Consider the following 15524-nt stretch of genomic DNA (forward strand, 5'->3'; position numbering starts at 1 on the left):
ACCTTTTACTGGAGCAATTTCCTTGCTTTCTGTAAGTGTGATTGGAACAACTTTTTCAGGCACAAGTTTCTTGGCAATCTCAGGCACTTTAAAGATATTATTAAAACTGTTGTAAGCCACGTTAAAGTTTTTTTTCTTGAAGAGCAAAACAAGAACCTACAATTTTTGATAATGATAAGAGCAATTTTCATGTAACAAAACAACAATAGCGAAACAAGCCATTCAGCTGCTATTTATGCCTCAGCCACTTCCCACTCTATTTCATCTCATTCCATCTGTATAAATTTCTATATCTTTCTTCTTCAGGTACTTAACTTGCTGCCCTTTTCAATATCTTATGCTATTGATCTATTCCATGTGGTGGCAAATTCTGCATTCTAATCACTCTCTGGATAAAGACGTTTCTCCTAAATTCCCCATTGGATTTATTAATGACTGTGCCTTATTTGTGTCCTTTGGTTTTTGACTCTCCCACAAGTGAAAAATGTTTCACTTTATCTACCCCATCAATTCCCTTCATAATTATAAAATCCTCCATCAGGTCATCACTTGACTTTCTATTTTCTAGGGAAAAGAGCTCTGACCTGTTCAGTTTTTCCTGATATGTCTGACCTCTCAGTTCTGGTATCATGCTCGGCATTTTCTTTTCATTTTGTATTCTTTAGTAATTTGGAGACTAGAACTGTGCACAGTACTCCATGGGTATTTGAGCAAAGTTCAATACAAGTTTAGCATAATCTATCCGTTTTTCAATTCAATTCCTTCAGAAAAGGAATTGTTTGTATTTTTATGGCCTCAAGCACTGTTCCCAACTAAATAATAATTATTTTCTTATTGCCACGAACAAACTTTTAATAGCTGCAGGCAGATTAGCGAGGCCAGTAATTAATATAAAATAAAAGCAAAAAACGGTGGATGTTAGAAATCCAAAATAAAACAGAAAATGCAGGGAAAACTCAGCAGGTCTGGCAGCACATGTGGAGAGAGAAACAGGGTGGAATTTTTCCTTCTGGGTTGGCTACAAATTAATTGACCAACTTCAAGGAGTGGGAAACCCAACTGGCAGGGGCGGAGCAGGTTAGATCAATTTGAGATGGAGAGATTGGCTTGCGGCCTCCATTGGGTAATGATCAATGCATGTCATAAAAAAGCTCAGGGTCAAGGGTGCTTCCGTGTTGGAGGGAGCTCATGCAGTCACCCATTCTCACCTCTTTCACTTACAGGTGTCAGAAAGAGGGCAGGGCCCAAAAGTGACAAAGCCATCCAAGACAACAGGGCCAACTGATCAGCAGGCTGCCGTTACCCCTGCTGCAGATATCGAGGGAGCAAATAGAAGAAGTGTTGGGGAAAGAATAATTAAGAAGTTCAGACTTCACAAGTGTTGCACAGGTGACTGTGATAGTTACGTTCAGTGTACTTTTTAAAAATTTAGTTCATTTGCATTTTAATCATGGCTGATATGGTTTATTTGTGATAGTCCTTAAACTTGCGAGCAAAATACCCAACATTTTCCAGAATCAAGCAGGGAATCAACCCGGGTCCTTGTGAGTCATGTGCAAGAAGTCTCCCATTCACACTGAGCTTTTTCCCTTCACACTCTTATCTGCCTCGAGGCCCTAGCATTGTAAGGACTATGAGCTGGGGTTCACCTTCAGTTGTCCAGTTGAGCTGACCTGTCGCTCCGCTCACCCCTGACCACACAACACTCATGCAGCATCATGAGATCTCTGCCACGAGGCTCTGCAGCCATGATTGTCATCAGCTTCAAAATTGAGTCTAATACCTTTTCCCCTTCCCTCGTCACCCATATCCTTCCTCCCATTGCAACTGACTTTCTAGGATTCACTTTTGACCACCCCATGGTCATCCTTCAACCCTCCCCCAATGCCTTCCATCCTGTATAGGTCAATGTAGAAGTTCCCTACCTTCTTGAAAATCCCCTCTGTTATGAGTGACATGCCTCCCTCATCTTGCCGACCCCAAAATCCACGTCACTTTCCCCATTCCTTCCAACAACCCTCAGCACCCCTTCACTCAACTTCACTGCATCCTTATCCTATTGGCTTCCAGTGCCCCTTTAAATGTCATCATTCCATCCTATCATTGGTACCCTCAGTATGCCCTCCAGGAATCCTCCATTGACTCTACTGATCTCTCCCTTTAAAACCCTCTCTCTCTTCTCCCCCAAGTCCATCCACACTTCTACACTACCTCCCTACCCTTTCATATATGCACAACATGCTCCTCCATCCACACTCCGGCAGGGCTTTTCCCACTCTCCTGCTCCATACCAGCTCACCCACTCCAGGACCCTTGCAGAATCTCTTTCTTTCCCCTAATACCGCCACCCTCCTCCCACGCCAAGGCCTCCACACCCACTCCACCACTTCACTCCTTACCTCCCTGTCTAATGTCTCCCATCCCTAGCACAGACCAGTACCTCCTGCAGCCTTTCACCTACAGCTTGTAGATCCAAATTCTGGAAGGAGTTGCTTCACCGAGAACAACCACCTCCTGGAAGCTGCTACGTGGAGAAGATTCACATGGTTGATGCCCCCCCCCCTCCCCCCCGCCCACCGCTGCACCTGGTGTTCTGGGGTCTGGTTGCTGGAGGCCTTTGTCTTCTCTTCAGGTCACGGCGAGCTACCCCAGACCACCTTCAGGTAAGTGCTGACATGTATACACCATGTTGGTCCAGATGTGTTCCGTATTGGCAAGATTTCCCACTGGCAGCACCACAGATCAGGCGGGGAGAGCAATTCCAATTGTGGCTTCATCTGGATTCCATTTGTGTAATGCAAATCAGTTTCATGCCAATTTCTGGTGGAAATTTTAACCCACCATGACGTGCGGAAGATCCCGCCATCATTTTACGCTGGTGGGAAACCGCAACTGCATCGTTTCCCTCACCTGCTGTTAGGGGGCCAGAAAATTCGGCCCAGAGTTAATGTTTAGAATCCGTAACTGCAAGGACTTGAAACATTACTTCTGTACCTCTCTTCACAGACGCTGTCAGACCTGCTGAGATTTTCAAGCATTTTCTCTAATATAAAACAATTAGTTTTGATCAACCACGTGTCCAAAAATCAAATTGTAATGAAGTGACTGCCTCTTGTTAAAAATATATATTTAACATAGATTCAGGCTGATTTTACTTTCAGTTGAATTTCAAACACACATCTTCTCCACTTACAAATCCCACTTAATTCCACCTCCACAAGTCTGAAGTAGAAGAGCCAACTCAAAGGGGAATAAATCCTTATGCATGTTTATGTGAATTGCAGACTCAACTATGCCAAAGTTCTCCTTACTGACTTCCCTTTCTCCACCCTCTATGGCTGCTAATTGTACAAACTATGCTGCAAATATCCTGTTCGTACAAATTCTCACTTATCCAGTACGTCTGCCCCCATTTTTACATTCTTTTCCAATTGCAAAGCGTTTAATTTAAAATCTAATTGGGAAAATTTCTTCAGAATTTCTCCTGCTCTGTACATCTTGAAGTTTCAGCTGAATGCCTGTCACAGTAATGGCAGTTGAAGAAGAAATACTCTAAGGAGATACAACTTCCACATGTTTGTCTCCAAAGCCCATCATGATTTCAACCCCATCTCTCTAATCCCTTTCAGCTCTCTATTGTCCCCACCTTAGTGCCCAATTCCTCTGATTGTAGCATTTTTTTAAACATCCATTTCTCCCTTGACCCAGCCAGTTCCTGAATGTTCAGCTACCCAAATCCTATTGTCTGGAATTCCCTCCTCTTACATTCTATCTCTTCCCATCAAAACCGTCTGAGAACCCTATCAGTTCAACCAGCTTTTCGTTCATTCCCTTCCTCTCTTCCTTCCTTTCTGGTTATTTTCCTGACTCCTATTTGAAATGTGGCTTGGGACATTTCAGAACTTTAAAGATGTCTTGCAGATGCTTGTTATGGCTCAAAATTATACATTCAAGTTAGTTTAGTGAATATTACAGACACTTACAACACATCAAAATATTCTCCAAAACACAACTGTACAATAACATAACAACAGGCAGGTCAAGACGTAAAATACAAAACTACAGGGATCAAAGATATTTAGGTAGAAGAACCAGCATGGCACTGGAACACAAAAAGAATTAAGAGGACAGCAGTCCACAGGCATAAAGATTTTGATATACCTTTAGGAGAAGAAATTTTTTCTCTTGCTTCAATACGAACTTCTGTAATTTCTTCACGTATATGACTTTTCATAACCTCAGGGACTTTAATAATAATATATAGCTTTAGACGATAAATAAGTTACTAGTATAGAATATTAAAGATAAACAGTATTGGCAGTTAAAAGCAATTCTTGTTTGACATGATGCTAGTGAATATAGAATCATAGAATCCATACAGTGCAGAAGGAGGCCATTCAGCTCATCGACACTGCACCAAGAACAATTCCGCCCTATCCATGCAACCCCACGCATTTACTCTGCCAATCCTCCTGACACTAAGGGTCAATTTAGCATGGCCAATCGACCTAAAGCCGCACATGTTTGGAGTGAACAGAATGTCATCAATCAATAAATTTCACTTCCAGGTCTTGTTTATATGTAACCTGCCAGCCTCCAGGCTGATCCAGCTAGCTGGCTGGCACAGGTGGCATTTTGTGTGACAGGAGGCCACCAGTGAGGATAGTCCACAGCACTGGGGAAGGTTGATCAGGAAACAGTTGGGGAATGGGGAAGGCATACTGGTTGGGGCAAAGTTTGGGGCAGGATGTAGGGTTTTCTTGTGAGGCCCAGAGGAGCAACTGCATGACAGGGCAAGGTCTGCAAGTTAAAGCCAGATGCCAATGCCATCTGACTGACAAACCCCAGGTTAAAATGCATTTCTGCATAATGCTGTGGCACCCTAGGAATAAGTCGGTTTCCTTATTTTACCTGACCCCCTCATCCAGTTTCTGCCAAGGGGATAGTTAGAAAGTCCCCAAGGTATTAGTTAACACTATTCACATGTTGGATGACTTTAAATGGCACTAACTGCTATTTGGAATGTACTTCAGTTTCATGCTGCTGAGCAGAACAATGCAGAATATGTGCAAACAGCCATGCTATCTCTAGGCTGCACTTCAATCCAGTCAGAATATGCAAGGTGCTGGATGCTATGGTATTCATCTGAGACTTGAGACAAATGTTCACATGTATGTTGTCAAGAAGGATTCTTCAAAGCAACTAGATACATTAATTGTAATAAACTATAATTATTTCCCATAGCAGCTACTATATAGTTTGTGATAAGGGTGAAAGGGCTTTATAAATAATGGTTCATGTGTATAGATCTGTGTAGGTGGTGGAACATATTGAGAGAGTAGTTAGCGCAGCATTTAGGATCAAGGACTTCATAAATAGAGATACTGAATACAAAAGCAAGGAAATTATGATGGATTATGTGGTTAGGCCACAACTCGAGAATTGTGTCAAATTCTGGTCACCACTCTTTAAGATGGTTGTGAAGGACCCTTGAAAAGGTATAGAGATGATTACCAGGAAGGTTCTAGTTAAAAAGGTTAGATTGGAGAAGCTGGGGTTGTTCTAGGAGCAATGAGGTTGACAGAAGATCTGATTGTGGTGTGTAAGATTATGACTGGTTTAAGTAAAGTAGATAAAGAAAAGCTGTTCCCATTAGCTGATGGCACAAGGATGAGGGGACACAGATTTAAGGTTTTGTGTAAGAGATAAAGGGTGGATGTGAGGAAGAACATGTTTATGCAGCAAGTGGTAATGACATGAAGCTCACTGCCTATGAGGGCGGCAGTTGTGGAGATGATGAATGATTTCAAAAGATAATTGGATAGAGCCTTGAGGGAAATAACCTCACAGGGTTACATGGATAAAGTGGAGGAATGGGACTGACTGGATTGCTCTACAGCAAGCCAGCATGGACACAATGGCCTCCTTTGGTGCTACAATGCCTCTATGACTCTAAAACAGAACAAACATTTCAAGACTACACACTGAGACATAACTGACATCGAAACAAAAGACACCACTTGTGACGCAAGAAGAATTCTGATGAACCAGCTAAGCACTGGTAACATTTAGTTAAAAAAAAGAATGCTCGCACTAGCACACTTTTTCAAATACCATCATTCATAGGCTGGTTTGTACCTTTTCTATCTTTTTCTGAAGTGGGTAAGACTTTTCTTGAAACAGTGATGGGTACACGTTTTTCTCTCTTGTCAACTTGAAGCACTTCAAATATTATTTTTAAGACAAATTAAGTATTCGGTAAGATAGAGATAACATAAGTACAGTGACATAAAACACAGAAAACAGAATAAAGGAATAAACATAAAATTGTGTTGTTTTCGATCATTTACAATACAGCTGTTTTTTTATATACAATTGGAAGGTTGAAGGGAATGCTATAATTTCTTAAACTTACAAGGCATTTTACTTTGAAAAATATTCAAACTACCCAAGGTGTCTTTTATGATTTAATATAATTTAGAAAATCTGACAAGCAAAGTTGAACGATATAGTCAATTAGACCTAGATTCAAATCGAGTCCAGATTGAATTAATGAAGAACTGCTGCAGGTTCTACAGATAACGAGATTGGGTTTTCTTAACACATTTCTTGGTGAGCGCGAGCCCACAGCACAGAACTCTGCTCAGTGATATGAAATTGGCAATTTAACTTTGAGCCATCAAAGTAATTCAGAGAAGTTTAAAAAAAAGGTAGTGTGGCAGTGTGCTTTTTTTTCAGCTTGATCCCTGAGGGGCATTGTTAGTGTGATTCTATCTGAGTGCTTGATGCTAATTATGAGTGTTTGAAATGGACAATATTCCATTTCATTGCACAAACATTTCTCCCCTCAAACCACCTTTAAAACTGTCATAAAAAGAAATTTGAGGATAAAATTATTGCATTTATTCCCACTTTCCATATAATAAACATAAGGCATTGTTTATTATATTTTCCATTTACTAGATAATTACAGTATAAATTCTGCTTGCATGTTTGGAGATCTACAATGTGAACAATGTATGTTTTAAGAGGAAACATGACAAGACTTTGAAAATAATGAAAAGGGAATGACAATTGAAAGACATCACATACCAATGAACACTTCTCCAACAAAAGAAAATCGTATCAAAGAAAATGGCAGAAATATCCAAAATAAAAATAAAGAAACTTTGAAGAATAAAGAAATATTTCTTCTGAGAGGTGCCTATATAAAACATGGAAGAGAATTTAATTTTGGCAGGGCCACAAAATGAAATTGAGTGCTGAATTAATGGGTGTCCAATGCATTAACACCCATAATGTGCTCCTGCCAAAGATGCATTTCCCCCCACTCTATTAAATCTTTGTTTTACCTTCTTCTGGTGCAGGCTTCTCAACTTTTTTCGGAATAGTTGCCGGTTCCACTTCAGCAACTGGCTTCTTAGGAATCTCGGGCACTTTTAAAAACAATTATTTTTAAAATAAGTACCAAAGAACATTTACACAAAAAGAAACTCACATTTGACACACACACAACACAGTTAGTATTAAATAATATTAATACTATCATTGGTAAAGATGCAAGTAATGACTCTGGGTCAGTCTCAATGCTGCCCAATCTGAGTAATTTTCATAAGTTCTTCATTGTCAGTCATCCTTTCAATTTGCTGATGCAATAATTCTGGCATGTACTTCCCTCTCTGGGGACTTGAAGTTAGGTTCTCAACTGTCCAAGTGAGGTGTAGCAGCAATAACAACAATTAAAACATCAAAATTGAATATTAATCCTTTAACAGGAACAAAGATTTTGCTTCGTACAAGTATTTCGAGTGTGAAAAACAACAAAAAGTAATGTACCTTTTTCAGGAACCCCCTCCTTCTTAGGTTTCAATGGTTCAGGAGTAGGCTTCTTGGGAACTTGCGGCACTTTAAGAAACAGTACAATATTAATTTGGTTATGGTACAATGCTTTTATCATTAATACACCTAAACAACAAATTAAAATAACACTACCTGGCAGAGGAATTTAACCCAAAATGGTACTGTCGATTCTCATGTACCCCACATATTGCAGGAGAAATTGTTTAAAATAAGATACGATGTATCATCCGGCATTGACCTAAGCCAGAGTAATGACAAAGACACATCCAGCCGAACTGACACTGCAAATCTTTCCTTGCTAACATCTGGGAATTTGTGCCGAAATTGGGAGAGCTGTCCTACAGATTAATCAAGCAACAGTCTGACATAATAATCACACTCACCAAATTATATCTTACAGTCAATGTTCCAGACTCCAGCATCACCATCTCTGACTATGTACAGTCCCTTCAGCAGGTCAGACTCATCAGAGGTGTTGGTGCAGTGGTGTACAATGGGGAGGGAGCTACACTGGGAGTCCTTAACATTGACTCCACATCCTATGAAGTCTCATGTTATCAGGCCAAACATAGCCAAGGAACTTCTTGCTGATCACCACCAACCATCTTCTCTCAGCTGATGGAGTAGTACTCCTTCATAAACCATTTCAAAGAAGTACAAAGGGTAGCAAGAACACGGGTTGAATTCTAGGAGGGAGCTTTCAGTGTCTATCATCAATAGTGGCTCAGGAACATCACTATTGACTGAATGTACTCAACAGCAAACAGTAACTTTGGTGGAATCCTCCCATTTTGCGACTCAGTGAGGTGGTGGGTGGCTCTGGCAGCGTCTGTCCCGCCGGCCAGAATAATGGGATCCCAACCCAGATTCAGTATTTGGAATCCCATTAATTTTGCACAGGAGAGTTCACCTCCAAATCTCCTAGTGTGCTGGCAGCTGATTCATCTGTCTGCCCTCAGCTGGCCATTTCAAAGATCCTGGGGTCATATTTAAATCCCAGTCAAGCTCACTCATATCACTCCCTCCAGTCCACCTGTCTTCACCAAACCATGCAGGATGTCAGCAACCTGAAGGAAAAAGGCTAACAGACTCAAGAAGAATTCTGTTCCTTGATTCAACCACCATTTCCTGCCTGCCTGCCTGCCCGCCCCCCACCCCTCCACCTTCCCGGAGTCCATCACCTGCGAGGCATCCATGTCGCACTTGGACCTCTCCCCATCACATCTGGAGTCTTTGGGCATTCCCGTTCAGTAAACAATGTGGTATCCCTTTGACGCCATTGCTTGTGAGCTTTTCACGTAGTCTTGTTGGGGTCTGTCTTCTCTCTCCTTGCTCTTCCCTCTGCCTTCCATTGTTCATCTTCTTCATCCACCTTCTTGCCCTCTACATGTCATCATGAGCCCACTCCATTCTCACACCCCTTGTACTACCCTCCTTCCACATTGCCCTCCTTGTCTTCATTACACCACAACCCCACGGCCTCACCTCACACTCCACCCCTGCTTGTACTTTGGACCTTTGTTGTGGTGGCTGCATGTGTCCAGCAGCATAGTGCTATCCAGATAGACACTGCTGGGTGTCACCAGGGGGAAGGGGACCCCTGTACTCCTCAATCCCAGACACATTACTGATCCAACATGATGACACAGGAGAGTCAATGGGTCCAGCAGCACACTGCTGTCCATGACAACCAGCCTCAGCTTGGCGATGAAGGCAGGAACCAGTCCGTCCTGGCAGAGTGGTGTACAATGCTTCAGGAGCAGCACAGCACTGCGGTTGCACTCACCCCGAACTCTCTGGCGAGCTGAGGACTGACTTACGCACGTCACTCATTAGCAATCAGATTTTAGACTGATGTAAATTCCCATTGGAAGGCCTGATGGGATGTCAGTGGGCAGCAGTTTTAATGAGCAATCATGAGATGCAAATGAATGTAAATGGTGTTTGTGCCACCTACCAGCGATCTGCCATTAACCCGCCTTTGGGAGAATTTTACGCTGGCTGGTTTCCAACTTTTTGGTTCCCACCAGATTCACCGTGCTTGCCCGCCACCAAACCAGCCACGGGCTAGTTGGAAGAATTCCACCCTTCATTGCCCACCGTAGCCCTCATTTCCTAACTGTCATCAAGCCAGGAGCATCAAAATTGGTTCAATGAGGAATGCAGAAAGGCAGCCCAGGAGCAGCATCAAACATAGCTAAAAATGTGGTGCCAACCCTGTGAAGTTTCAACAGGACTATATCCATGCTAAAGTGGAAGCAGCTCATGATAGGCAGTTAAACAATTCCCCAACCAATGGATCAGATCAAAAGCTCTGCAGTGCTGCCATATTCAGTCATGGTAGTGGTGGACAACTAAACAATAAATAGGAGGAGGAACAACATTCCCATCCTCAACAATGGCAGAACCCAGCACTTCAGGGTAGAAGCCAGGTCTGAAACATCTGCAACAACCTTCAGCCAGAAGTGTCACATGGATTATCTATCTCAGCCTTCTCCTGAGGTCCCAGCAGAACGGATGCCAGTCTTCAATCCATTTTCATTAATTCCACATAATATCAAGAAACAAGTTGAGCCACTTGATACAGGCCCTAACAACATCCTGGTTTTAGCAGTGAAGTTTCTTTGTTCCAGATCTATCTATGTTCCAGTAAAGCTAGAACCTGGGCATCTACCTGACAATGTACAAAATTGTCCAGGTATGCCCTTTCACAAATAGCAGGAAAAATTCAATACAGCCAATTACACCCACAGTCCCTCCTCACAACAGTCTACTCTCAGTCATTTGCAAAGTGTTGTCAAGTGTCAAGCAACACTCACTCAACAATAACTTGCTTATTGATGTTCAGTTTGAGTTCTGCGAGGGTCACTTGGCTCCAGGCTTCATTTCAGCTCTGGTCCAAACATAGACAAAAATATTGATTTCAAGAAGTGATCAGAGTGAGTGCTCTTGACCTCAAGGCTGCATTTGATAGTGTGTGGCATCAAAGAGCCACACCTTGATGCCACACACAGGGAAAGGTTGCTATGGGTTGGAATCATACCAAGCACAAATGAAGATAGTTGTGGTTGCTGGAGGTGGTAGCAACAATACCTCTAACTATATTAAAGCATGAAACAAAAATAAAATATTAATATTTAAACAGCAGCAAGTTATCTGCTTCACACAAATATTTCCAGCACTTAAAATAATAAAAATAAACATACCTTTTTCTGGTTCTTTCTTTGGTTTCAATGGTTCAGGAACTGGCTTCTTAGGAACTTCTGGCACTTTAAAAATAGTTTAATGGTAAGATGATTAGGATTCAATGCTTTTATCATTAGAATATCTAAGAATAAGTTAATATAACAATAACATATTTGGCAGAGAAATTTAACTCAAGGTAACATTGTCAATATAATCCACATTTAGACAAATTGGGAAAGAAACTGGTTAAAATGAAACCAAATGGACCACCTGGGCATTGACCTTAGCACAGGAAACAAGCAAGATATATCCTGCCCAGTTGACCCTGCAAAATCCCCTGCACAAACATTTGGTGACTTGTGCCTGAAGTAGGAGAGCTGCCCCACAGAATAAGCAAGCAATACTTTTTATATAACTACTCATTGAATCACAACGTCCCATGCTCCTCCATCACCATCCTTGACTATAATTTCTCCCAACAGCAGGATACATCTACCAGAGGTGGTAGCTTAACAGTAAGCAGTAAGGATGGAGTGACACTGAGAGGTTTTGAAATTGACTCCAGACCCGACAAAGTCTCATGGTTTCAGGTCAAACATGATCAAGAAAATCCCTCAATGACCATTCCCTACTACCCTCCCTCAGATGATGTAACAGTTATCTTGCATGTAGATCACCATTTGGGAGCAATTCTGAGGTTAGCAAGGGCACAGATTGCATTCTAGGAGGGAGATGTTAATGCAAGAATGGCTTGGTAGCATCATTGCTGATCAAATTGGCTGGATCCTGAGAGATATAGCTAATACCAAACTGGCCATGTACCTCTGTCAGTGATGTGTGGCACTAACACCATACTAAATAGAATAGATTCAAAACAGATTTAGCATCTCAAAACTGGGCGCCCTGGAAGCACATGGACTATCAACAGCAGCAGTATTTGTGTTCAACTGCAATCAGTAACTTAATGGTCTGTCATATCCCTTATTCTACCATTTCCACTGAGCTAGGGGATCTGGTTCGATAAAGAGTGCAACGGCATGTTAGGAGCAGCAGTACGCAGATTTAAAAACTAAGTGCTATCCCAGTGACATGCATGAGAAAAGCCTGAAGCAGCTTGCTATAGAAAATGTTAAGGAATTCCAAAACCAATATATTTGATCAAACCTATAGTCATTCAGTCATGAACAGTGACTAAAAATGAAACAACTACAGGGATGGAGAGGCCACATGAACATGGGGTCAAATGTCTGATTCATCTTGGCCTTCTCTTGCGGTCCTAGCATCACAGAAGACAGCACCGAGCCAATTCTATTCATTCCACATGATACCAAGAAATCTCTGGCTTTAGGTCGGTCGAGCAAAGCTGAAGAGACTGAACAAAATCCTGGTTGTAGTAACCAAGTCTTGTGCTCCAGAGCTAGCCGTGTCTCTAGCCAAACTGTTCCAGTATGGCTACAACACTGGCATTTACCTGACAATGTGCAAAAGTATCCAGGCATGTTCTGTCCACAAAAAGGAGGAAAAATCCAATCCAAACCAATTACCAACCCAACATTCTACACTCAATCATTTGCAAAGTGATGAAAGGAGTCATTAACAGTGCTATCAAGTGACACTTATTCAGCAATAATCTACTTGGTGCCGCTCAGTTTGGGTTGCACCTGGCTTCAGGACTCATTTTAGCTTCATTCCAAATATGGACAAAAAGGGTGATTTGAAGAGGTCAGATGAGAGAGTGATAGCTCTTGAGCTCAAGACAGCATGTGACTGGCTATGGCATTAAAGAGCCCAAACCAATTTTACGCCAATGGAAATAAAGGGAAAGTTCTGCACGGGCAATTATAATAACTGACACAAAGGAAGGTAGTTGGATTTGTTGGCGTTTGCAGCTACAATAACAATATTTATAAAAGTACTAAAGCATAAACAATAAATCAAATCACATTTTAATATTTAAACAGCAACATGGCATTTGGGTTGCGCAAGTATTTCCAACATCTAAAATAACACAAAGAAATACCTTTTCCTGGAGTAACTGCCTCTTTCTTTGGTTTCAATGGTTCAGGAACTGGCTTCTTAGGAACCTCTGGTACTTTAAGAAACAGTATAATGTTAAGATACTGAATATATAATCATTTTATCAATAAGTGATCAAAGCACCACATTAAAATAACACAAACATAGCTGGCAGAGAAATTCAACCCAAGGCAATATTACCTAATGCCATGTACACATACATCGGAGAAGAAACTGGTTAAAATAAAACTAGAAGGACCAGCTGGCATTGACCTAAGTATAGGAAACAACAAAGAGACATCCAGCCAAGTCCACCCTGAAAGATCCTCCTCATTAAAAGCTGGGGACTTGTGCCAAAGTTGGGACAGCTGTCCCACAAACCAGTTAAGCAAGAGCCTGACCCCCATCAAAGACCCCCATCAAAGAGCCATTGTTCCAGACTCCTGCATCATTATCCTGGCTATGCCCTGTGCCACCAGCAGGACAGACCCACCAGAAGTGTTCTACAGTCTGTTATGATCCTGGGAACTCTCAATCTTGCTTCCAGATATCTTAAATTCCCATGGTATCAAGTCAAACAAGGCTAAGGAAATCTCCTGCTTATTAACACCCACCGCCCTCCCTCAGTTATGAGTTCCTACTCCTACATGTTGAATACCATTTGGAAGAAGCATTGAGGGTTGCAAAATAAAACCGAATATCTGTACATAAGAAATGTGCCTGTTTGTTGGAACATTCTGAGGTCCTTAGGCCAATCTCAACCAGTCTTGGTGAGATGCATTCCTAGACCAAAAAGCATGTCATAAGGGAGTTGACACCACACCATCCCTACCTGGGGGGCATTGGCCTCCTTGCAGAGGATCCTGTGGCCCTGCCTACAAGGTGTCCCCACTGACATTGTAAGTCAGACATGCTTCAAACAACCTTACCCATACTTTTCAAGAAAGAATGCAACAAATTACACCATGCATCTCTTACTATTTTTCCGACTTCATTTGTTTATTTTTCTCTGATAATTTATTTGTTTTGTGCCAGTAATGTTCTGAGACCTACATGTCACTTGGCAAGGCAAAAATGGTAGATGCCACACCAAGGCACAGAAGATGAAAAAGTGCAAATTATAAGTTGACAAACAGCAACAGAATGCATGAACCAGTGTTGCAAGTAAGAGAGCAAGACTCTTTAAAGAAGCTTTTATCTATAATATCCATCATAAATATGAGTCAACCCAGAATGTGATACTGGCAGAACATCAGAGGTAAATGATGGTAAAGTACGATTGTCACCCTTAGGTTAGCCACCTGACCCACTGTCTTATGAGAAAAACAAAATGAAAACACTCTTGGAAAACATCAGAAAATATAAAAGCTGAATAGGATCACCCAGAAATCTCTTTACTTTGGCTCAATGAAAAAGAACATCTAATGTGGTCCATCATGAAATACTTAATCGTTCATTGAAGGCACAAAATACAGACAGTGACACTGAAAATGGAGAAAGTGATACTACAAATGTTGCCCTTGACACTCATGATGAAATATTCAGAGTATTGAGAAATAGGTGAGGATATGGATTTTGAGCCTGAGGATATTGAGAGTGACACTGAAAATGTAGAGGGAGATCTTGTGATACACTGAGTAGCATCCCTGTCTCTGTGCCAGAAGCTGTGGGTTCGAGTCCCACTCGATGGCCTTGGACTTAATGGCCAAGGAAGGTACATTTATAATGCAGCCAAAAGATTGACTGTCAACCTGCAAAATCCTTCCAACATGCCAATGACAGATGGTAAGAGTGGGAGAGATTCTAGTCAGCCATGCTTGATGCAAAGTGGCACCCCTCAAGCTATGAGCCTCTGGCGACAGGTTAGCAACCTGTTCCAGACAAAACCTTGCTATGGGGACAGATGAAGGATTGCCTTGTGTGGGAAGAGAAACAACAACAACCGAGGATGCAGAGAATGATTTATAAAAATATTTGTAAAATTGTAAATCTATTAAAACGAGAATCTAGTTAAATAAAGCAAATTAAAGTAAATTAATTGTAAAAAAATTTTTTTTAATATAATGCTTTGAATTTAGGCGTCTGTGTTTCATATTTGTGGAATTAAAATTGGTAATTAAAGTAATTACACAAAAGAAGATAATTAGTGCATTATTGAATGAAATCTCTTGAATATTCAGTCCATCTACCCATAGGGGGAATATTTCAGCCTATGACTTCACAAAAAAACATTTTATTTCTCTTATTATTTCAAAGCTTTTTTTTTTACTTTCATCCCTTCATTTCCTGGAAACAGGATGTGTCGACCAGCATGTTTGAAAAGATATGTACCTTTTTCTGGAGTAACAGCTTCTTTCTTTGGTTTCAATGGTTCTGGAACTGGCTTCTTAGGAACTTCCGGCACTTTAAGAAACAGTTTAATGTTAAGATGTTTAAGATACAAAGCTTTTATCATTAGAATA

General features: G+C 41.3%; 1 protein-coding gene across 1 annotated transcript in view; it reads right to left on the bottom strand.

Moving 5' to 3' along the window:
• Positions 1-15524, bottom strand: part of LOC144503721 (titin-like) — a 350880-nt gene that overhangs the window by 135484 nt on the left and 199872 nt on the right. The window contains exons 129-136 of the mRNA XM_078228491.1: positions 15394-15465; positions 13067-13138; positions 11067-11129; positions 7837-7905; positions 7353-7436; positions 6139-6222; positions 4162-4245; positions 3-86 (exon numbers count right to left, since the gene is read on the bottom strand). Coding sequence (XP_078084617.1) covers positions 3-86; positions 4162-4245; positions 6139-6222; positions 7353-7436; positions 7837-7905; positions 11067-11129; positions 13067-13138; positions 15394-15465 — 612 coding nt within the window. The remainder of the gene's footprint in view (positions 1-2; positions 87-4161; positions 4246-6138; positions 6223-7352; positions 7437-7836; positions 7906-11066; positions 11130-13066; positions 13139-15393; positions 15466-15524) is intronic.

Source organism: Mustelus asterias, chromosome 14 (genome assembly GCF_964213995.1).
Source record: "Mustelus asterias chromosome 14, sMusAst1.hap1.1, whole genome shotgun sequence".
NCBI lineage: Eukaryota > Metazoa > Chordata > Chondrichthyes > Carcharhiniformes > Triakidae > Mustelus > Mustelus asterias.